The 25,110-nt window shown below is 41.2% G+C and overlaps 2 protein-coding genes across 3 annotated transcripts in view; one reads left to right on the forward strand and one right to left on the reverse strand.

The window, feature by feature from the left end:
• Positions 1 to 24,189, forward strand: part of LPAR6 (lysophosphatidic acid receptor 6) — a 33,812-nt gene extending 9,623 nt beyond the window's left edge. For both annotated transcript variants that reach the window (XM_068111810.2, XM_068111811.2), the window contains exon 2: positions 22,298 to 24,189. In XM_068111810.2, the coding sequence (XP_067967911.2) occupies positions 22,375 to 23,469 (1,095 nt within the window). In that variant the 5' untranslated portion in view covers positions 22,298 to 22,374 and the 3' untranslated portion in view covers positions 23,470 to 24,189. The remainder of the gene's footprint in view (positions 1 to 22,297) is intronic.
• The window catches only part of RB1 (RB transcriptional corepressor 1), a 286,072-nt gene that overhangs the window by 103,229 nt on the left and 157,733 nt on the right, over positions 1 to 25,110 (reverse strand). The window lies entirely within an intron of this gene.

Genomic DNA, 25,110 nt, shown 5'->3' on the forward strand with positions numbered 1-25,110 from the left:
GGCAGATGAGGAGGACCGCAAGGCATGGTGACACAAAAAAAAACACCTTTATATGTGCAATTCATGCTTTTCAAAAAAAGAAAAAGAAAAAAAAACCCGCATCGCCGCATCAATTCTGGAACTTTGGTCTGACCAGAGACCAGCAATATATTTTTTTCGGCCTGATGCTCAAGAAATTTCATCTTGATCGGATGAAGTTTTGTACTTCTCAAATTATGACAGCATAATGGAGGCACCTATGACATCATCATTAACATATTTTATTCCCCATGGAGAGTTCTTTACAATGAGCCATGTCTCAATTTTTCCTATTCACCACTTTCGGAGATATAGAGGTGCAAATCTTTTCGGTTTTTTCAAGATGGCGGCCAAACCACGTGACCGATGACGTCATCATCTTTTTTTTTTTCTCCACCAGTTTATGCCGACACAGCGCTCCAGAAATTGCATCTTGATTGGATGAAGTTTTGTACTTGTCGAATTATTGAATTATGACATCATAATGGAGGCCTTGGGCCGAGAGAGTTAAAAATTGGGCACAGTCTATTCCAGGGCAAGACAAATATGTGTGTAAAGTTTGGCGATTCTATATGCAACGGTGTAGACGTAGTACTGTGCACAAACAGACAGACAGACAGACAGCCAACCAACCAACATACTTGCCGGAATCTTTTCTGGCAAGCAACAAACAAATTTTGATTAAGTTTTCATGCACTGTTCAAAGTCTTGACGAAACTCTTCTAATGCCCAATCCCACAACAACTCCATCTTTCATCTATGTATTAAAGTAGCGGAAGTTTTCTGTCCATATGTTTCTCTCTTTTTGCCCATTGGTTGGGCAGTTGGCCTGACTCCACCCACAATGACGTCATTAATGTAATCAAACAAGATGTGGATGGAAGGCTGACTCCACCCATCGGTATTTTGATTTTCATGCAGTTCAGGCCGACCACATTGTTGAATGTTCACAATTGCCATGCCCTACCTTTACATTGCTAAAACATACACTTTCAGGAGCATGCGACGCAGCGCTTCATTGCCGATACACCGCCCCAAAAAGGGAGGGTTTTCCATGGGTCCCTGCTAGTTCATTAGAAATGCATCTATAACTCAATACAATCACTTACAGATCAGTTTACTGGTTCAACAGCCGACATTTTCTCTAATTAAAATTATTATTAAAGCGAAAAAAATTGGAATAGCTGGTCCATTTTTCAGGCTGTCCTTACTAGGCTGCCTGATGCTCTTATCGATCTCTGGAAGAATCTGAATTATGCAGTCCTTCAGAGAGGACATTAAGCCATCTCCCACAATCTCTCCACAATGTGAACATTAAACATCCGAAGCTACCTTTTGAAATGGTAGCATTTTGATCTGATTTTTTATTCATTTTGTATACTAAGCCGAGGCTCGTGTAAGAGCTAACACATATAACATATAATAAAGGGAGTGGGAGACAAGAGGGGGAGAGAGAGAGCGAAGCACAACAACAGAAGAGAACAGAGACATCAGGAGATCTGTGGAAGGGAGAGGGCTGGGGCGGGATACACGGGATAAACAAGATGGACACGACAAGGACTTTCAGGAAGGAAAACCGAATTTGAAGGAGGTGGATTTGGGGTGTATTGACTTGACGGGGGGGGGGGGGGGGGGGAGATCAAGGTTTTGGATGGGGGAAGATACGAGATGGCGGCGGACAGCTGTTTAGAAGACCTGGAGGAAGTGTGATTGAAGCGAGTGTGATAACTGATTTCTAAATGTTTTTCTATGGTGATCCAAGGCTCCATCACAAGTAGCTTGTACATGTATTGCTTTCAGGATAAAAATATTAAGAAACATGTGTACTTTTGTATCGGTTTTGAAAAGTTTCGTTGATGGACAGATTGATTGGCTACATGGTATTCAAACCTGGGAGCGAAACACCGTGAGCCTTGTGCTCAGTTTGGAACACCAAATGAGCGAACCCATTTACACATATAGTGTGCAGTTCAACAGTTGACAATATTGCTCTATTAACACCCTCTCTAGTCTATAAACACTTTGGCAGTCCCACAAAGCTCCAAGAACAACGCATCTCTTTAAAGTTTAAAGGAAATGGTATATCAGATAAAATGAGATATCCAATGAAAATGCTTCAATGTCAAAGCCCTCACTACTTTTTGTTGACCCTGATAATGATGGACTATTGTTTAACCACTCTGGTGTATTAATGCATTTTAGTAATGGTCTATCTACAAAAGTGGTATGAAATGGACAATTAAGCAGTTGCATTCAGCAATGAGAAGGATCGAGATGCGAGTACATACATATTGTCCGTTGTCCACGGAATGAGAAACAACCATTTGATTCTGCAACGTTCTGAAGAAAAGTTTGATTCTGAAAAGAACATAGTCTGGAAAATTGTAAACAAGCTTGTGTGGCATTGTGAAACCATGGAATCCGTTTCTGGTGTTTGTTCTCCCTCCATCCCCTCCCTTACCTCAAATGGCTACACAGTTGACAACGCACGTGACAAAGCCGAATGCCTCAACTCTGTGTTTGCCTCAAAATCTTGTGTCCCAAACCCATCTCTCTCTGTTCCCACCTTACCCAGTCGAACCCAACTGCTCCTGGACAATGTTTCCTTCTCTCCTGACAAGGTGGAGAAGTTTTTGTCAAACCTCGACTTTGATTCTGCAACTGGACCAGATGGCATCAGCCCACGGGTCCTAAAATCCTGCTCTTCTGCTCCATCTCACCCTCTCTCTGTTCTTTTCACCCTCTCTTTTGCTCAAGGTCATCTGTCATCTGCTTGGAAATCAGCCAACATTACCACTTTACACAAAAAATGTGCAAAAACAGATCCTTGCAACTACAGACCAATCAGCCTGCTTCCAATTATTAGCAAAGTCATGGAATCCATCATTGCTTCGGATATCAAAACCTGCCTCTTCTCCAATGGCTTGATCCCCGATCATCAATTTGGATTCAGACCAGGTCACTCTACTCTGGACAAGTTGCTTCTGCTGTCTCAACAATGGATGGAGGTCCTCAATGCCAAACAGGAAATCAGAGCTGTCTCCCTTTTTTTTTTTTTTTTTTTGTATACAAGATCGAGGCTCGTGAAAGAGCTAACATTAATCACACAAAAAGACAAACCGACACACAAAACACAAAAAACAAGGGGAGCGGCAGACAAGATGGGGAGAGAGGGGGAAGGACACAAACACAACATTTGAGAGCAGGGACATCGGGAGGACTTGGGGGGAGGTGGGAGAGGAATAAAACATATGAACACTGCAAGGACTCTGGGGTGAATTACCGGGGGTAGAAAAGATCAAGGTTTTCGATGGGGGAAGATAAGAGATGGTGGTGAACAGCTGTTTTAAAGACCTGGAGGGAGGAGTGGGATTGAAGGGAGTGGGGGAGTTTGTTCCAGAGGCGGGAGAAAAGGGGAATGAAAGAGTGAAGGTGAGCAGAGAGCCTCGACTTTGGCAGTTTAACCATAAGAGGGTTGCAGGCAGATCTTGTGCGACCTGAAGGAATATTGGGGGGGACAGAGCACAGAGCATATGCAGAGCAGAGCAGAGCATATGGACAGAGTATATGCTGTTTTAGACATGGCCATACAATCTATTGAAGAGAGATTCCAACAGCTACAACAATATAATTCACTATTTGGCTTCCTGTATGATATATACAGTATAAAGATAAAATCTACTGAAGATGTACTTAAGGACTGCAAGAATTTGGAAAAATCATTGATGCACAATGGAAACAAAGATATTGATGCTGAAGATCTGTGTTGCGAACTTGTAGCAATAGCTCGAAGACTTCCAAAGTCTATGCCGCCACAAGAAGTACTTCTCTTCATGCTTCATCCCTTGACATATCACGTGCCTTCGATATGGTCTGGCACCCAGCTCTGCTCACGAAACTCTCCTGTTATGGTGTCCATGGAAATCTCCACGCATGGCTTGCGGACTTCCTCTCTGGTTGTAGTCAACGTGTGGCCCTGAATGGATTTCTCCCATCTGCCCTTCCTGTTCTGGCTGGAGTTCCCCAAGGTAGTGTTCTGGGCCCTGTGCTTTTTCTGGTCTTCATCAATGATCTCTCTCCTCCCGGTGTGTACCCCGGTTTAGAATAGGTACACCGTATCCCTGTGCATCGTAAGAGGCGGCTAAGGGTTGGCGTCAGGAAGGGCATCCGGCCATAAAAACATTGCCTCAAACAGGGAACCATGATTGTCATGGAGCCAGCTAGGCTAACCCCTGCTATAGCGGGGAAAATGGCCTTAAAAAACGATCATTCATATTCATTCATCAATGATCTCTCCGACTCTGGAAAATCCTCTCTATCTCTTTGCTGATGACTCCACTCTCTGCCGCTCCATTCCTCATCCCTCAGATCGGCAGTCTGCAGCCTCCTCACTCTCTGCAGACCTGGACAAAATCACAGACTGGTCAAACAAGTGGAACATGTCTTTCAATCCTGACAAATCTCACACTCTTACGATGTCTCTCCGAAAAGACCGACTGGAAAACACTCCCAGCTACTTTCTCAACAACCCTTTCCAAGAAGTTCTGTTGCTCAAGCTTTTGGGTCTCACTATCTGCCATGATCTTTCCTGGGAAAACCACATTTCCAAGCTGGCCTCCAAAGCCAGTCGCCGACTGGGCATCCTCTGTCGTGCGAAGTCCTTCCTTGGCACACCTGAGCTCCTCACCACATACAAGGCTTTCATCTGCAGCTCAATGGAATACTGTTCTCCCCTCTGGGCCGGTGCTCCTGCCTCACACCTAGCTCGGCTTCACGCTGTTGAAGCCAAAGCTTTCAGAATCATTGGAATCTCCTGCGATGAAGCTACCTCCGAGGGACTTTCACTCACTCACCGCAGGCAGGTTGGTGGTCTTTCTGTCTTCTACCGACTCCTCTCAGGCCTTGCTCCCCCAGCTTTCTCTGTGCTGTCCCCCAAATATTCCTGCAGGTCGCACAAGATCTGCCAGCAACCCTCTTATGGTTAAAGTGCCAAAATCTGGGCTCTGCTCACCTTCACTCTTTCATTCCCCTTTTCTCCCGCCTCTGGAACAAACTCTCCCACTCCCTTCAATCTCACTCCTCCCTCCAGGTCTTTAAAACAGCTGTTCACCACCATCTCTTATCTTCCCCCATCCAAAACCTTGATCTTGCTACCCCTGCTAATTCACCCCAGACCCACTTTTTCGAAATTCCAACTTCTTTCCTGGAAGTCCTTGCAGTGTCCATATGTTTTATACCTCTCCCACCTCCCCCCCAAGCCCTCTCCCACAGTTCTCTCGATGTCCCTGCTCTCAAATGCTGTGTTTGTGTCCTTACCCCTCTCTCCCAATCTTGTCTATTGCTCCCCTTATTTTGTATTTTATGTGTCGTTTTGACTTTTTGTGTGATTAATGTTAGCTCTTTCACGAGCCTCGATCTTGTATACCAAAAAAAAAAAAAAGAAGAAGTTATCTCTGATGATGTGAGTCAGTATATAAAATAAAGGATGGCTTTACCAACCTCGGGTTAATAAGAGTATATCCAATGCGACTATAATGGCGATATACATTTCAGATAGGACGTGTTTCCCACGTTTACTGTCATGGCAAACGAAGTGCAGGTGACTTTGAGTGTTATACCTTCGTCAGAGAAAAGGCAACACAAACCCATTATGTTTCACGTTTGCTTTTTCAAGGCCAATGTGGTTTGTTGCTTTTTACACTGAGCTGCTATTTGCAATTGCTCATGATTCGAGACGAGAGTAAACATGTCATGCCAGGTAATACAGAGTGTAGCACCTGTGGTGGTAAGACACCAAGTACAAGCAAATTTGGAGGTGTATGGAATGCTTCCGCATTGAGCTTTTGGTTAAAAAGAAATAACAAGAAGACAAGTGACAATGAATGAAAATCTCTTAAAGAAGACAAGTGACAATGAACCATGATATGTCGTTACAAAGCCACAGTTGAATGATTCATCGAAGGAGTACCGAGTTATAAAATACCCTTGTACTTATTAATTAAAAACCAGCACACCTGGAAGAAAGCATTTGTGCGAGCCATAGAAATGAACACGTGCCCAGGTTAAGTACAATCCCTCAAACACTGTGCATTTTACCCAATATATATAACCCTGTATAATACAGTAAGGATATATATATATGTATATATATATGTATATATATATATATATATATACAGTCACGTGAAAAAGTAAGTACACCCCATGTAAAGTTTTGACTTTTTCAACATATTTCAACATAGCCATTTGATTTTCATTTCAACAATATTGATACATAAAGGTGATATAATCTAACAAATATCATGAAACATTTACATTTTGTAGTCCATTGTATAATTTAAATAAACATAAATGCAAATTTTGCATGTGGAAAAAGTAAGTACACCCCCACATTTATCATTACTTCAAATACCTAAAATTAGAATCACGTGCACCAGCTCAGGTGCAAATGATTAGAACATCGTTAGAGAGGATCTTGGAGGAACCTGTCTTATTTAAACCTCAGACATTTAGTTTGGTTTGCTCTTTGTTGTTGAAGTGTGCGGCGTCACCATGCCTAGATCAAAAGAGCTCTCTGAGGCCTTCAGAAAGAAGGTTAGAGATGCCTACGAGTCTGGGAAGGGATTTAAAAAGATCTCCAAACAATTTGAAATCAATCATTCGACTGTCCGGAAGATCATCTACAAGTGGAGAAGATTCCAAACAACTGCCAACTTGTTCAGGCCAAGCCGCCCCAGCAAGTTCAGCCCGAGAGCAGACCGCAAGATGCTGAAAGAAGTCTCTAAGAACCCCAAAATGTCATCACGGGACCTACAGATAGCTCTTGCCTCTGTTGATGTCAAAGTGCACGAGTCTACCATTAGAAAGAGGCTTCACAAATTTGATCTACATGGGAGGTGTGCCAGGAGGAAACCTTTGCTGTCCAGAAAGAACATCAGGGCAAGACTAAAGTTTGCCAATGAACACCGAGGCAAAGACCAGCACTTCTGGAACAATGTGCTCTGGACAGTTGAGTCAAAGGTAGAGCTATTTGGCCACAGTACCAGAAGACATGTTTGGTGAAAACCAAAGACATCATTTGACCACAAGAACCTGATACCAACTGTAAAGCATGGTGGTGGAAATATTATGGTTTGGGGCAGCTTTGCTGCATCAGGGCCTGGGCAGTTCACCATCATAGAATCCACTATTAATTCTTCATTGTACCAGAGGGTGCTTGAGGATAATGTGAGGCCATCCGTCGGAAAGTTGAAGCTCAACCGAAGGTGGACCTTGCAACATGACAATGACCCTCAACATACCAGTAAATCCACCAAGGAATGGCTGAAAAGAAACAAATGGAGGGTTCTGGAATGGCCAAGTCAAAGCCCGGATCTAAATCTCATCGAGATGTTGTGGGGGGATTTGAAACGAGCTGTGCATGCAAGAAACCCCTCAAACATCGCACAGCTGAAAGAATTCTGCATGGAGGAGTGGGCAAAAATTTCTCCCAGTCGATGTCAGAGACTGGTAGACAGTTATAAGAAACTCCTACTTCAGGTTGTTTCTGCCAAAGGGGGCAATACCACCTATTAGAGCCAAGGGTGTACTTACTTTTTCCACATGCGAAATTTGCATTTATGTTTATTTAAATTATACAATGGACTAGAAAATGTAAATGTTTCATGATATTTGTTATATTATATCACCTTTATCTATCAATATTGTTGAAATGAAGATCAAATAGCTGTATGTTGAATATGTTGAAAAAGTCAAAACTTTACATGGGGTGTACTTACTTTTTCATGTGACTGTGTGTGTGTGTGTGTGTATATGTGTGTATATATATATATATATATATATATATATATATATATATATATATATATATATATATATATATATATATATATATATATATATATATATATATACGTACATATATATATATATACATATATATATATATATATATATATATATATATATATATATATATATATATATATATATATATATATATATATATAAATAGGAGTATATATAGAATTGCAAACAGAGATAAACAAGAGCGTGGTACCATCACAATGTTTTGGATTTTTACAAGAGATTTGCATGAGAAGCGTTTCATTTGTGTGTTGTAAAGAAATACACAAAACAAGCTGTTGTCCCTCCAGAGGAGTTTTGAAAGCTTGCATACTTTTGTTCATGATATATATATATATATAATGATATAAAATGATATATATCATTGATATATATATCATGATACATGATATATAATGATATATATATCATGAACAAAAGTATGCAAGCTTTCAAAACTCCTCTGGAGGGACAACAGCTTGTTTTGTGTATTTCTTTACAACACACAAATGAAACGCTTCTCATGCAAATCTCTTGTAAAAATCCAAAACATTGTGATGGTACCACGCTCTTGTTTATCTCTGTTTGCAATTCTAAGCACCAGTGACATCATCACCCATGGATGGTTTTTATATATATCAGCCTTCACCAAACATCTGGTTCAAGTTGTTTTGATATGTTGACCTTTTGAATGAAAGATGTAAATGTGAATGTTAAGTTATCATCAAATGATCAAGAGTTAGCATCAAATGATCCACAACAAAAAATCGATGATTTAAGAATGAAATGAAGCAAATATGTAGGATTGATTGCTTGCACAAAACGTTTAACATTACTATACAACCTTAAAGTATCGGGTGAAGGAGGAGAAATAAAAATAAAAAGAACAAGTCAGGAGACGATGATGGTTCACGAGCGAGCGGTATTCAATGACAAAGGACGGGCTATCAAGTCGATCGTCACGATCATCGACGATTGATGCATCAAATCGGGACCATAACCAGTTATGAGGTTAGTTAGCTACACAATACCGAAAATTCGGTTTGATTCCGACAACTTTGAAAATTTGACCTTTGTGACCTTCAAAGGTCAAAGGTCGAAGATTCTCAAATTTGTTGGAAAACTTGTATTTCATGATGTACGTGATAATATAAAAACATGTACGACATTTCACCCTGTCAGGAAGCGAACAATGTAATAAAACCATCAAAAATCGACTTTTCTAAATTTTGTGACCTTGTGACCTTGACCTTGGGGCGAAAATGAAAAATCGAGCTCCGTGGGGCTAGACACATGACATTGGCCTAACCAAATACCGAAACCCCTGTCAGATTCCACCAACTCCCTCGGAGAAGATGTAGCTTGAACTCGAATACCCCATAAAAAGACATCTTTTTCGGGCGTGGCTCCGCCCACAATGGGCGCAATAGGCCCACTCTAGGCAGGACACAACTAGATCATGATATCAACCTCCCACCAAAGTTTCATCAAGATCGGATGATATCAGGTAGTTATGCTGCGGACAGACAGACAGACAGACGCACACCCATGACGAATATAGTGGTCACTTGATAACTCGTGAACCAATAGCTTGAACAATGGGACTGTGTCGCCAGTATGCCTCCGAATAGTCCCACAACGGGTAGATGCCCTCGTTCTGTCCTAAAAATAAACAAGTTTGAACTAAATCCCTTCAGCTGTTTTCAAGTATCACATTTTCGCATCGCTCGGTGAAGCAGTTGCAGAGAAGAGATTTTTAAAAAATATTGGCTTTAAAGCTAATATGGCTGCCACACCACGTGACATATGACCTTAAACTAGAGTAAAAAATGTACTGGTGTAAAATGGGTAGGGGATCACGTTTGTGAAGTTTCGTGTTGATCGGATAAGGTAGTTTTTCTATCCAAGATGGCTGCCAAACCATGTGACCAATGATGTTTTCTTGATAATATTTTAATCGCCATGCCTAGTCAATGACACATGTAAAGTTTTGAGTCGATCGATTTGGTGGTTTGGGAGAAGATGCTTTTTAAGGTTTTAGGTTAAATGCAATACGGCTGCCAAACCATGTGACCTATGATGTCATAATTTTAATACAAATGGGTCATAGATTATGTGCATGCAATTTCAGATTTTTAGGACAAGGAAGTCGATTAAAACATTTTTGACTTGTATACCACTTCACCTATGATGTCATCATTATCATGCTTTTGTGCCCTATTGGAAGTACTTGACAATGTGCCAAGTTTAAAATTGTTCCATTCAGCGGTTTCCGATAAATAATTTTGTTATTATTTGTGTTTAATCCAAGAAGGCTGTCATACCACGTACCCTACAACGTCACAATTATCATAAAAATATTCTGAATGGCTGTCACTCCTACCCTAAAAGTTTTGTCTCAATTGGACATGTGATTTCTGAGAAAAACGAGGTTTAGCCCGTACGTACGTACGTATGGACAACCCAAAAACATAATGCCTCCGGTCACCTTCAGGGGCGGAGGCATAAAAAGACAAAAATAATTATAAATGCAATCTCGGAGACACAAAACAAATTGAACATTGGCTTGGTAAGTGAACAGACTTTGGAAGAAATCGCAACAATAAATGTGATGTTTGTCACATTATAAGTAATATGTGGGGACAAACCACCCATCTCCTGCCTCTCCTGGGCTGGTGCTCCTGCCTCACACCTAGCTCGTCTTCACGCTGTTGAAACCAAAGCTTTCAGAAGCATTGGAATCTCCCTTTGTTGGTGGTCTTTCCGTCTTCTACCGACTCTTCTCCAGCCTTGCCCCCCCAGCTCTCTCTGGGCTCCGTCCCCCAAATATTCCTACAGGTCGCATAAGATCTGCCTGCAACCCTCTTATTGTTAAACTGCCAAAATCAAGACTCTCTGCTCACCTTCACTCCTTCATTCCTCTTTTCTCCCGCCTCTGGAACAAACTCCCTCACTCTCTTCAATCCCACTCCTCCCTACAGGTCTTTAAAACGGCTGTTCACCACCATCTCTTATCTTCCCCCATCCAAAACCTTGATCTTTTCTACCCCCGCTAATTTCACCCCAAATCCACTTTTTTGAAATACCAACTTCTTTCCTGGAAGTCCTTGGTGTCCTTGTGTTTTATACTTCTCCCTCCCCCCCCCCCCCCTTCCCATGCCTCCTCCCCCCGGGCCCTCTCCCTCCCACACATCTCCCGATGTCTCTGCTCTCAAATGTTGTGTTTGTGTGCTTCCCCTTCTCTCCCCATCTTGTCTACCGCTCCCTCTTTTTATATATTTTGTTTGTCTGTTTGATTTGTTTGTGTGATAAATGTCAGCTCTTTCACGAGCCTCGATTCAGTATACAAAAAAAAAAAAAAAAAAAAATCTGCTGACTTGGCAACCCTGGCCACTTACCTCGTAATCCAGAAAGCACATATCAAATGTGATCATAGTGGAAATTTATATTAAAGATACGATATGGTTACCAGGTGTGTTTCAGTGGAGTGTGAAAGAGTGATTCCATAGTTCAGTCGTGTGGGGTTGTGCACACATTCCACACACACACATATACAGTGCATTCAGAAAGTATTCAGACCCCTTCACTTTTTTCACATTTTGTTATGTTGCAGCCTTACGCTGAAATCATTTAAATTCATTTTTCCCTCATCAATGTACACTCAATACCCCATAATGACAAAGAGAAAACGGGATTTTAGAAAGTTTTGCAAATTTATTAAAAAGAAAAAACTGAAATATCACATTGACGTAAGTATTCATACCCTTTGCTATGACACTTGAAATTTAGCTCAGGTGCCTCCCATTTCTCTTGATCATCTTTGAGATGTTTCTACACCTTGATTGGAGTCCACCTGTGGTAAATTCAATTGATTGGACATGATTTGGAATGGCACACACCTGTCTATACAAGGTCTCACAGCTGACAATGCATATCAGAGCAAAAACCAAGCCACGAGGTCGAAGGAACTGCCTGCAGAGCTCAGAGACGGGATTGTGTCGAGGCACAGATCTGGGGAAGCCGACAAAAAATCTCTGCTGCATTGAAGGTTCTCAAGAGCACAGTGGCCTCCATAATTCTTAAATGGAAGAAGTTTGGAACAACCAGGACTCTTCCTAGAGCTGGCCGCCCGGCCAAACTGAGCAATCGGGGGAGAAGGGCCTTGGGAAGAGAGGTGACCAAGAACCCGATGGTCACTGGCTGAGCTCCAGAGATCCTGTGTGGAGATGGGAGAAACTTCCAGAAGGACAACCATCATTGCAACACTCCACCGATCTGGGCTTTATGGCAGAGTGGCCAGACGGAAGCCTCTCCTCAGTGAAACACACATGAAAGCCCAGTTGGAGTTTGCAAAAAAGCACCTAAAGGAATCTCAGACTGTGAGAAACAAGATTCTGTGGGCTTTCATGTGTTTTCTGTGCAGCAGAGAATTTTTGTCGGCTTCCCCAGATCTGTGCCTCGACACAATCCTGTCTCTGAGCTCTGCAGGCAGTTCCTTCGACCTCATGGCTTGGTTTTTGCTCTGATGTGCATTGTCAGCTGTGAGACCTGATATAGACAGGTGTGTGCCTTTCCAAATCATGTCCAATCAATTGAATTTACCACAGGTGGACTCCAATCAAGGTGTAGAAACATCTCAAAGATGATCAAGAGAAATGGGAAACACCTGAGCTAAATTTCAAGTGTCATAGCAAAGGGTATGAATACTTACGTCAATGTGATATTTCAGTTTTTTCTTTTTAATAAATTTGCAAAACTTTCTAAAATCCTGTTCTCTCTTTGTTATTGTGGAGTATTGAGTGTAGATTGATGAGGGAAAAAATGAATTTAAACGATTTCAGCATAAGGATGCAACATAACAAAATGTGAAAAAAGTGAAGGGGTCTGAATACGTTCTGAATGCACTGTGTATAAATACACACATGTACAGGTTTATATGTTTTTATGTTCATATCCATACACTGCCTGCATTTGTTAATGAGAGGTAAAGGTGAAAAGGATGTTTTTATGAAAAAATGAAGTGAATGAGTTGAGGTGAATGAGTTGAGACATCCGTTACTTGTCAACATTTATGCCATGAGGGAACCCTGTCTGAAGTTTCTGTGTCCAAAAAGACTCACGTCTCAGGATTGTGGTGTGTGATCGATTTACAATTGGGTTGATGGCAGAGATTTGAATGGCGTCTATTGTGGGATCTGGTTGATAAAATGTACAGTGTAAGGCAGAGATTTGAATGTCGTCTATTGTGTGATCTGGTTGATAAAATGTACAGTGTAAGGCAGAGATTTGAATGTCATCTACTGAGTGATCTGGTTGATAAAATGTACAGTGTAAGGCAGAGATTTGAATGTCGTCTATTGTGTGATCTGGTTGATAAAATGTACAGTGTAAGGCAGAGATTTGAATGTCATCTACTGAGTGATCTGGTTGATAAAATGTACAGTGTAAGGTAGAGATTTGAATGGCGTCTATTGTGGGATCTGGTTGATAAAATGTACAGTGTAAGGCAGAGATTTGAATGTCATCTACTGAGTGATCTGGTTGATAAAATGTACAGTGTAAGGCAGAGATTTGAATGTCGTCTATTGTGTGATCTGGTTGATAAAATGTACAGTGTAAGGCAGAGATTTGAATGTCATCTACTGAGTGATCTGGTTGATAAAATGTACAGTGTAAGGCAGAGATTTGAATGTCGTCTATTGTGTGATCTGGTTGATAAAATGTACAGTGTAGGGCAGAGCTTTGAATGTCGTCTATTGTGGGATCTGGTTGATAAAATGTACAGTGTAAGGCAGAGATTTGAATGTCATCTACTGAGTGATCTGGTTGATAAAATGTACAGTGTAAGGCAGAGATTTGAATGTCATCTACTGAGTGATCTGGTTGATAAAATGTACAGTGTAAGGCAGAGATTTGAATGTCGTCTATTGTGTGATCTGGTTGATAAAATGTACAGTGTAAGGCAGAGATTTGAATGTCGTCTATTGTGTGATCTGGTTGATAAAATGTACAGTGTAAGGCAGAGATTTGAATGTCATCTACTGAGTGATCTGGTTGATAAAATGTACAGTGTAAGGCAGAGATTTGAATGTCGTCTATTGTGTGATCTGGTTGATAAAATGTACAGTGTAAGGCAGAGATTTGAATGTCATCTACTGAGTGATCTGGTTGATAAAATGTACAGTGTAAGGCAGAGATTTGAATGTCGTCTGTTGTGTGATCTGGTTGATTAAATGTACAGTGTAAGGTAGACATTTGAATGTCTATTGTGTGATCTGGTTGATAAAATGTACAGTGTAAGGCAGAGATTTGAATGTCGTCTGTTGTGTGATCTGGTTGATAAAATGTACAGTGTAAAGTAGAGATTTGAATGTCGTCTGTTGTGTGATCTGGTTGATTAAAATGTACAGTGTAAGGTAGAGATTTGAATGTCGTCTATTGTGTGATCTGGTTGATAAAATGTACAGTGTAAGGCAGAGCTTTGAATGTCGTCTATTGTGTGATCTGGTTGATAAAATGTACAGTGTAAGGCAGAGATTTGAATGTCGTCTGTTGTGTAATCTGGTTGATTAAAATGTACAGTGTAAGGTAGAGATTTGAATGTCGTCTATTGTGTGATCTGGTTGATAAAATGTACAGTGTAAGGCAGAGATTTGAATGTCGTCTGTTGTGTGATCTGGTTGATTAAAATGTACAGTGTAAGCTGGTTTTTTTTTTTTTGTATACAAGATCGAGGCTCGTGAAAGAGCTAACATTAATCACAAAAAGACAAACTGACACACAAGACATAAGACAAAGGGAGCGGGAGACAAGACGGGGAGAGAGAGGGAAGCACACAAGTACAACATTTGAGAGCAGGGACATCGGGAGATCCGTGGGAGGGAGAGGGCCTGGGGGGGAGGAGGCACGGGAAGGGGGGGGGGGGGGGGGGATGGGAGAGGTAAAAAACACATGGACACTGCTAGGACTTCCAGGAAAGAAGTAAGGCGTCTTACAGTGTAAGGTAGAGATTTGAATGGCGTCTATTGAGTGATCTGGTTGATTAAAATGTACAGTGTAAGGTAGAGATTTGAATGGCGTCTATTGTGTGATCTGGTTGATTAAAATGTACAGTGTCGGGCAGAGCTTTGAATGTCGTCTATTGTGTGATCTGGTTGATAAAATGTACAGTGTAGGGCAGAGCTTTGAATGGCGTCTATTGTGTGATCTGGTTGATTAAAATGTACAGTGTCGGGCAGAGCTTTGAATGTCATCTATTGTGTGATCTGCTTGATAAAATGTACAGTGTAAGGTAGAGATTTGAATGTCGTCTATTGTGTGATCTGGTTGATAAAATGTACAGTGTAGGGCAGAGCTTTGAATGGCGTTTATTGTGTGATCTGGTTGATTAAAATGTACAGTGTCGGGCAGAGCTTTGAATGTCGTCTATTGTGTGATCTGGTTGATAAAATGTACAGTGTAGGGCAGAGCTTTGAATGGCGTCTATTGTGTGATCTGGTTGATTAAAATGTACAGTGTCGGGCAGAGCTTTGAATGGTGTCTATTGAGTTATCTGGTTGATTAAAATGTACAGTGTAAGGCAGACATTTGAATGTCGTCTATTGTGTGATCTGGTTGATTAAAATGTACAGTGTAAGGTAGATATTTGAATGGCGTCTATTGTGTGATCTGGTTGATTAAAATGAACAGTGTGAGGCAGAGATTTGAATATCGTCTATTGAATGATCTGGTTGATTAAAATGTATAGTGAGTGTAAGGTAGACATTTGCCCTGATTGGTGTGAAAGTTACTGATCTCTGACCGTGTGTTATTAAAGGGTGTGTAGAGTGTGTTCTCAGTTTTTCCAACATATTGGTTTTGTACACTTTTGATAAGTGATTAGGTATATGTCCCATGTACATTTACAGTCTATAGAGGAGGGGATGGGGAACGTTTGTCCAGTGCTAGAACTGCGGAATTTGTTTCCTTCTAATACATGTTTGGGAATAGACAAATTCGAATTATTAATTATTTAATTCACAAACATGTACAGTCACGTGAAAAAGTAAGTACACCCCATGTAAAGTTTTGACTTTTTCAACATATTTCAACATACAGCTATTTGATCTTCATTTCAACAATATTGATAGATAACGGTGATATAATATAACAAATATCATGAAACATTTACATTTTGTAGGCCATTGTATAATTTAAATAAACGTAAATGCAAATTTTGCATGTGGAAAAAGTAAGTACACCCTTGGCTCTAATAGGTGGTTTTACCCCCTTTGGCAGAAACAACCTCAAGTAAGCGTTTCTTATAACTGTCTACCAGTCTCTGACATCGACTGGGAGAAATTTATGCCCACTCCTCCATGCAGAATTATTTTAGCTGTGCGATGTTTGAGGGGTTTCTTGCATGCACAGCTCGTTTCAAATCCCCCCACAACATCGCGATGGGATTTAGATCCGGGCTTTGACTTGGCCATTCCAGAACCCTCCATTTCTTTCTTTTCAGCCATTCCTTGGTGGATTTACTGGTATGTTTAGGGTCATTGTCATGTTACAAGGTCCACCTTCGGTTGAGCTTCAACTTTCCGACAGATGGCCTCACATTATCCTCAAGCACCCTCTGCTACAATGAAGAATTCATGGTGGATTCTATGATGGTGAGCTGCCCAGGCCCTGATGCAGTAAAGCTGCCCCAAACCATAATATTTCCACCACCATGCTTTACAGTTGGTATCAGGTTCTTGTGGTCAAATGCTGTCTTTGGTTTTCGCCAAACATGTCTTCTGGTACTGTGGCCAAATAGCTCTACCTTTGACTCATCTGTCCAGAGCACATTGTTCCAGAAGTGCTGGTCTTTGCCTAGGTGTTCATTGGCAAACTTTCGTCTTGCCCTGATGTTCTTTCTGGATAGCAAAGGTTTCCTCCTGGCACACCTCCCATGTAGATCAAATTTGTGCAGCTTGACATCAACAGTGGCAAGAGCTATCTGTAGGTCCCGTGATGACATTCTGTGGTTCTTAGAGACTTCTTTCAGCATCTTGCGGTCTGCTCTCGGGCTGAACTTGCTGGGGAGGCCTGGCCTGAACAAGTTGGCAGTTGTTTGGAATCTTCTCCACTTGTAGATGATCTTCCGGACAGTCGAATGATTGATTTCAAATTGTTTGGAGATCTTTTTAAATCCCTTTCCAGACTCGTGGGCATCCATAACCTTCTTTCTGAAGGCCTCAGAGAGCTCTTTTGATCTAGGCATGATGACGCCACACACTTCAACAACAAAGAGCAAACCAAACTAAATGTCTGAGGTTTCAATAAGACAGGTTCCTCCAAGATCCTCTCTAACGATGTTCTAATCATTTGCACCTGAGCTGGTGCACCTGATTCTAATTTTAGGTATTTGAAGTAGTGATAAATGTAGGGGTGTACTTACTTTTTCCACATGCTAAATTTGCATTTATGTTTATTTAAATTATACAATGGCCTACAAAATGTAAATGTTTCATGATATTTGTTATATTATATCACCTTTATCTATCAATATTGTTGAAATGAAGATCAAATAGCTGTATGTTGAAATAGTCAAAACTTTACATGGGGTGTACTTACTTTTTCACATGACTGTATTAGAAGGAAAGAAACTCCGCAGTTCTAGCACCAGACAAAATCTTCTGAGAGGATTTGACCGAGGAAGCTGAAACTTTCAGGGATTAATGAAGGCAACCTGAAGTGAATGTGCAAGTTTCGTTTGATTCATCAAATTTTGAAAAAAATATTTCTGCCCATCTTGGCATGTTCTTCCTTTGGGGGGATGAGTGGGGTGCAATTGAAATTATTTGAGCTATATGACAATGACGTATTATATATGCACATAAGCAGTACGCATGTTTTCGCTTCAAATACATAACCCAGGTTATTTTTACATTTCCGGGTGAGATTGAGGCAGCGATCTGTTGCATATACACCACCAAAATAAAGGGATGTGTCAGAAGAACATGTTGCTGCTTGGAACAAGCTCACCCATAGGGTGGGTCCTGCCAATATATGTGCACATGAAGAAAATATATACGCACCCACCATTTTGTAAAAACACATTGTTTGCAGCAAAAATTAAATTTGATTTATTAAATTTTTTAATTTAAAAATTAAAATTAATAAAAATTAAATTGTCCCCTTCTCTCCCCACCTTCTCGACCGCTCCCCTTTTTATATACTTTGTTTGCTTGTTTGTTTGATAAATGTTAGCTCTTTCACAAGCCTCGACTGTGTACACAAAAATAAAAATAAAAATTGCAATTCAAACGAGTGCATCACAATGCCAAGAATGAAAAAGGCAAAAGCAGCACAACAAGAAAAACGTTGCATTCCATTAGTCAGAATGCAAGGTGGCGTCAACGAGAATGGACCCAGCAACGTGAGGAACGGTTGCATTCACTTGGAGATATTCTGTCAGTGGAGCGGGTATTTTCTAGTTGAAATAATAAAACTCTCGATTCCAAGAACTACAAGGCAGATGTTCTGTTGAAACTTTCCCAAGCTATATGTGTCATCCTTGGCCACGTATTTATCCTGCGATCAAACCGCACCAATTTTTTGTCAAGCCTGTGCTTGCTGTCATCATTCACAGACACGATGATGCAGCCAAATCTGCCGTAAGCCTCACATGGTTCACGAGTAAGAGTGTCATGTTCGAATGAGTGTCATTTTAACTCAGACTGGGAGGTCAAACTGGAAGGCACCTTGTCGTACATGAGATGTGCTGTCCACCTGACAAAAGGCATCCCCCTCTTGTTTCGTCCATCTCAAATGAACTTCATTCCTGGTTCAGGGATTGTGCGGTGAGCCTGTGGCATTTCTTTTGTTCCAGAACCACACAGCATTTGCACAGCACATTCTGTGCAGAAATTGGAAATGGTGCAGCGAAGCATTGCACAATGGTATCTAAAATTACTGGTATGAATCCTACACCTAACTATCGAATGTGCACAAGGAGTGTTCAAGGTATTTTTGTGGACAGAAAGTAACGTTGGTTGGAAATCTATGCATAAGCCCCAATAATTCACCAAACCAGTAACAAATCAGTACGAGGGTTCAGGCAGGAAAGTGCAGGTTTCTGATGATACCGATGTACCATACTCTGTCCAAAGCAGTTTCTGGATCGCAAGGGTTATACTGGATTATTTGCCATTGTTTGCAAAGAACCAAAGCAGGTTATTGGCAAGTGTTATACAGGATGCCCAGTTTAACTGAGTCTGAGGGATTGCACACACATTGTTGAATCACACTGCCTGTGAAACACCGGGATGACAGCTTTTACCTGGGTTGGGATTCAAGCCCAGACTAGACAGCTCAGAAGTGTGTGCGTACCTCCAGGGCATCCTTTCAACCCACAATATGGGGTAGTGATACTTATTCCACCGTTACAAGATTATATCCAGGGTATGCACACACAATGACCGGCTCTTTGTGAAACAGATTTATTTTAATTTTAATGGGCGTCTTTCTTTTTTATTACCACCTTTGCTTTAGCTTGATTTGCCCAATTGTAATCACAGCACATTGCATGGTAAAGTTCTTGCTGCAACATAAATCTGCCTTTTGACCATCATTAACCAGCCAAATATATTTTAAACACATTACGGGTGGGACATTTTGATATTGGTCTTGCAAAGAAAAGCAAACGGTAAATCAAACACAAAGGGATACTGCAAGCAATGTAAAGCCACAGATATGACATTGGGTAACAAACAGCACACAATAAAAGCAAATTTGCTATTTGTGGACAAACACCTCGATCCAGTAAATTTGCACAGCGCAGCCATCAACAAGGCTTTTATACGCATCACTCATGTACCATGTTAGTTGGTGTTGGGTGTTGGTGTTGGGCTAGCGGCTAGGGTGGCGGCTTAGGATCCCAGGATCCTGGGTTCCAATCCTGGTCGATCGCTGAATTTACGCCAGGGGGGTTGACTCAGCCTGTCATCCTTCCGAGGTCGGCTAATTGAGTACCAGTTCACTGGTAATTCCCTGTTTGTCGCTAAAGGTGGCAAAAAGGGTTGGCGTCAGGAAGGGCATCCGGCCGTAAAACATTGCTTCAAAAAGGGGACCAAAAAACAACAACAACCACGGTTCCCGAAAAAGGCCAACCCCCGCTTGCGGGGAAAAATGGCCTCTAAAGGTGGTTTTTACTCATGTACCATGCCACCTAAGTCATTTAATTGGTTGATTGTTTTTCTGTGCTTTGTGGACATGGCAGTACCAGACTGCTATATGTTTGGATTCACTGTGGGGACTCAAAATGTGAACACACACTTGAACTATTATATATTTGTAATTGTTTTTTTCTATAGTAAATGTTAAGCTCATGAAGATATTACACAAGATGGGTCACCCAATACATATCAGATTATTTTGCCGAACTGAACCATCAAGAAAATTGTGGGAGAGCACCACAGCAATGTTGGAAAAAATAGCCTCATTGAAACGCTTTATTGTGAAGTTGACCGTCTGCGTGTGAAAATGTGGTACAGCAAATTTTGGGCCCAATTTATCCAGGGGTATGGTATTGTACAAAAAAAGGACACACTCACATGCCATATGAAATTTAGTGCTCCAATCTAATGAGCGAACGCTGTGATGCCACCGCCACAACATCTGCCCTGTTTGCGAAGCTCTGGAAGAAACCATCCCGCAGAGCTACATCAAAGATGTTAATTCAGATACTGTCACAAGTGCATGAAAAACTCAGTTGCCGACCTGGTTTCACCCTTATTGGGGCATCATCAGGGCAACGTAGCGAGCTTTCCACACACTTGTGACTCTGAAAACCTTTCGGTTAAATACCATTACTTACACTACCGGTCAAAAGTTTTAGAACACCTCAATTTTTCCAGTTTTTATTGAAATTTACGCAGTTTAATGTCTCAATGTACTCTGAAATTAAGCATAGAACAAATAAACAATTGGAGATAAAAAAGAAATTACTTTAATATTAAAATTAAAAAATAGAATCATTTTGTTCAACAAAATTTAATTTAAAATGCTTCATGTGCTTCATGGCCCAGGCAAGCCTCTTTTTCTTATTTTGCCATCTTAGCAATGGCTTTCTTACTGCCACCCGACCTGTCAAACCTGCAGCTCGAAGTCTTCTCTTCACAGTTGAAACTGAGACTTGTTTACTTCGACCAGTGTTAAGCTGTGCTTGAAGCTGTTGTCCCGTGAGCCGCCTATCACGCAAGCTGTTGACTCTCAAACTTGTCTTCTGATTCTAATTGTGGCTTTGGGTCTGCCAGACCTCCTCCTGTCAGAGTTTCCTCCAGTTTACAATATACGTCTTCCTGCAGTGCAATATTATCCAAATAATGCTTCAGAGGGTGTAATAACAGTCTGTTCCAATACTACCTTATACAGACAGGGGTTTGTAATCAAGTAATCAGCAGAGGTTGGGACACCTGTCCACTGTAAGCCATACATCAACTAATTGTTTGCATCAAGGAATTGTTTGCATCAACTTTCAAGGCTTAATTTACTTATATTGCTGCAGAACAGCTGTAAGTTGTTAACCCATTACTGGTTCCCTGAAGAAGGCCTTTTTTTTTTTACAATATAACTGTGCAATTTACATTATTTTCCCGTTTTTGCTAACTTAAACTTTTTTTTTTACCTCAAGCAGTTTACTGCTTACCTTTGTACCATTTCAGGTTATTCACTGGACATTAAACTGCGTAAATTTCAATAAAAACTGGAAAAATTGAGGTGTTCTAAAACTTTTGACCGGTAGTGTATGCGACTCCATACTGTGGGAGGAGCACTGCCAGTAAGGTGTCCCATACAGCCCTTACTGCACCTTACCGGGAGCGATAAGCACCTTCCAGGTCGACTCCATGTTGTGTTTGGTGGAAGCAAGAGGTAATGTACCGTGTAGCAGGTGGTGCTTATCGCTCCTGGAAAGGTGCAGCAAAGGCTGTATGGGACACCTTACTGGCGGTTCTCCACTCACAGTATAAAATGGGGGGACTGAAAATAAAAGTGCTATTGTTCTACAATGGTAAAACGTATTATATACATAGAAATACCAAAAAATAAAACCTAACCTTCTGCACTCTTGCCTCATATTCATCTTTTGATCTCAAATCCTAATTTCTTGAGTATATATAGAAATAATAACAAATATGACTTCTCTGTTACAATACTTATGGAGGACACTGTATATGACAAGTCACCTTTGCCATTTAATAAAAAGGTAACTTTCTTCATATGAAGCCACTCACACAGATGATTCTGCACGTCAAGCTTCAAGAATTCTGGTCAATGTTCTCTTAAAACCAGGAAGAATGATAAGACTGTAATATTAATTTTATAGTTTTACCATATCTTAGCAATCTCAAAACAAAATATTAAACTGCCACTAACTCATTACCCCCCTCCCCCCCTCTCCCTTTTCTAGGAAGTATCAAGCAAGACCACAATTTTCCCTCCCAAGCTGCAGATCAAGCAGATATCCTCATTTCTTCGATTGCAAGCATGGATTACCACACACTCTGGAATGACAGTTTACCGTGGAATTTGAGTTCAAATGAAACCGAATGCAAGATCAACGAGGATTTCCAGCGGACTTTCTATGCTGCTGCTTACAGCCTTATATTTGTTCTAGGTGTGGTAACCAACAGCATAGCCCTTGCGGTCTTCTGCTGTTGCTTAGATCGCCACACAGAGACGACCATCTACATGTGCAATCTGATTCTCTCTGACCTCTTCTTCATCGCCACATTGCCACTGCGGACTACTTACTACGTTCGTGGAACTTGGGACTTTGGTGCGGTGGTGTGCAAGCTAAGCGGTGCCCTTTTCCTTGTGAACATGTATGGCAGCATCATGTTCCTCACCTGCATCGCTGCGGATCGCTTTTTGGCCATCGTGCACCCGTTTCGTTCACGCACGCTGCGCACACCATGCACTGCTAGGTTTGTATGCTTTGTCGTTTGGTGCATTGTGCTGCTCGGCGCAAGTCCCTCCTTTTTTGTAAAGACAAGTAGCAGCGAGAAAGGCAACAAAACCACCTGTTTTGAGAACTTCTCAAAGGACATTTGGAAGGGTGTACTCTCTTCCATTGTTATCTTCATTGAGGTTGTGGGTTTCCTCATTCCATTTATAATCATGGTTTATTGCTCATGTGCCATACTTAAGACCATGTCAAAGCCCAGCAGACTCCAACGTTGTCCCTTTGACCGGAAACGTATTCACCGAATGATAACGGTGACTTTGATCATATTCGTAACTTGCTTCTTGCCACACCACATATTACTTGTGTTCTACACCCTGGTCCGTCGGGACAACATACAGGGCTGCCGAGCACTCCAGTTGGTAAAGATGGCCTACCCGATTACACTTTGCCTTGCCAGTGCCAATTGCTGCCTGGACCCCATTATCTACTACTTTACAACTGACGCTTTCCGGAGATCCTTGAGACGTGGCGTCGACCGCGGGTCTTCCTTTTTACTCTCGGAGACATTTCGAGTTGCAGAGTCGATCAAGGGCAATAGCAGGGAGCATGAAAATGGGAGAGCTTCACTCTCTCACACTGTGATGAGCGATTCGGATCAGCTGAACAGGACCTGATCTCATCTTTATTCTTCTCAGCCAGGATTTGATCTTACGGAGGTTAATTTTATTTCTTTACCTCCTCCTCTCAACCCCTGTTGTACACTCTTAACTCACCATATTTCAAATATCTTTCCATCCTCATCTCTCACTTATTTCAGGCAGCATGAGCTTAAATATTCCCATCAACTTTGTACAAAATGTTTTGCCATCATGCTCTATAATAAAATGACCGCTTTACAGAAATGTCAGTACACAACTTGGATGGAGAGTTGAATGAGCAGCCAAGATAATGTGGATTGCAAGGAGTGGCCAAGCACTGAGGAAGTGGCACAAGTTAGATTCCTGGACTGAAACGTTAACGTATTACCATGAAATCTAAGCAATAATTGCAATGGTGTTCAATTTTCTTATGAAAAATGGTTGTGGGAAGGAGAGAAGGTTAAACCTTAATCCCAATACCCTACAGCCGAGCCCAGTTTGTTACATTTTCCAGTGAGTGAAAATTTATCGCTGCTGGCACTCCTGTTTCCCCACTTGTATCATATGTGATACCGGGTTGCCTGATCTGACCTGCTGGTGTTAATTACAAGTAGGCTGAGAGTGTGGTTACCATTAACAAGTAACCATCCGGCTGCATTTTTGTAGCCACTTTTCAGTGTTTTGTTTGCTTGCATCTAGTTTATATAAAATGGAAATGTGAAGTGACTCGAATAAAGTGGAAAAGAAAGTCCGTAATCTATGCGACTCAAGGAATAAACAATTCCGTTCTACATTTTGTGTAGACGACCTGGTGGACGGGGAAGACCGAGAAAGACTTGGCGAAAGATGGTCGAAGAAGAAATGCGGGCAAGGGGGTTAACAAGGAGAGATGCAGAAATATAGGGCAAAATGGAGAAGATTGTCATGGGGACCGCAAGGCTAACCCCTACTCTAGCAGGGAAAATGGCCTTAAAATGCATGTTGTTGTTGTTGTATTTTGTGTCACTATCCCTACTTTGAAAAGGTATGTCAAATATTTTTGGACATTATATAATTTTTTACAAGTTAAGAGAGCTATTAGGGATAGGTAGGCAAATAATTAGGTACGCCACTGAGGGTAGACGGAGGTTTTGTTTTCATCATCGTTTGTTTGTTTGTTTCTCCGTCTGTCTGCGAGGACAATATCTCAAAAAGTTAGGGATAGATTCACATGAAACTTGGTGGGCAGGTTGGGTGTGTGACAAGGACGAATTGATTAGATCGTGGTGAAGATCCGCATCCAGATAAAATACTTTTTAAAGCGATTCTTCACCATTGAGAGACAGGGCCAAACATTATACATAGAGCGATATCTCAAGAAAATTGTGGGCGGATTCCGATGAAACTTGGTGGATGAGTTGGGTAAGTGATGACTACCAACTGATTAGATTTTGGTTCAGGTCCGGATCCAGATCCGGCCTATCAGTGGGATACAAAACGTAAACTGTTCAGCCTGGTGGAGGTATGCGCTCTACCGGATGCCGTTCTCGTTATACAAGAGAAATTTTCTCTTTAATTCTCACCCCATCTGTTAGAGTTTCAACAGAATCGACAGTGACAGGACCAAAGACCAAAGTCTTAGCGTAAATAAGAGCATGTGATGCCAATAGTAAGGCAGGGGTCTTTCTCTTGTGTCTA

The sequence above is a fragment of the Myxine glutinosa genome, chromosome 4 (genome assembly GCF_964187855.1).
Source record: "Myxine glutinosa chromosome 4, kmMyxGlut1.1, whole genome shotgun sequence".
Lineage (NCBI taxonomy): Eukaryota > Metazoa > Chordata > Myxini > Myxiniformes > Myxinidae > Myxine > Myxine glutinosa.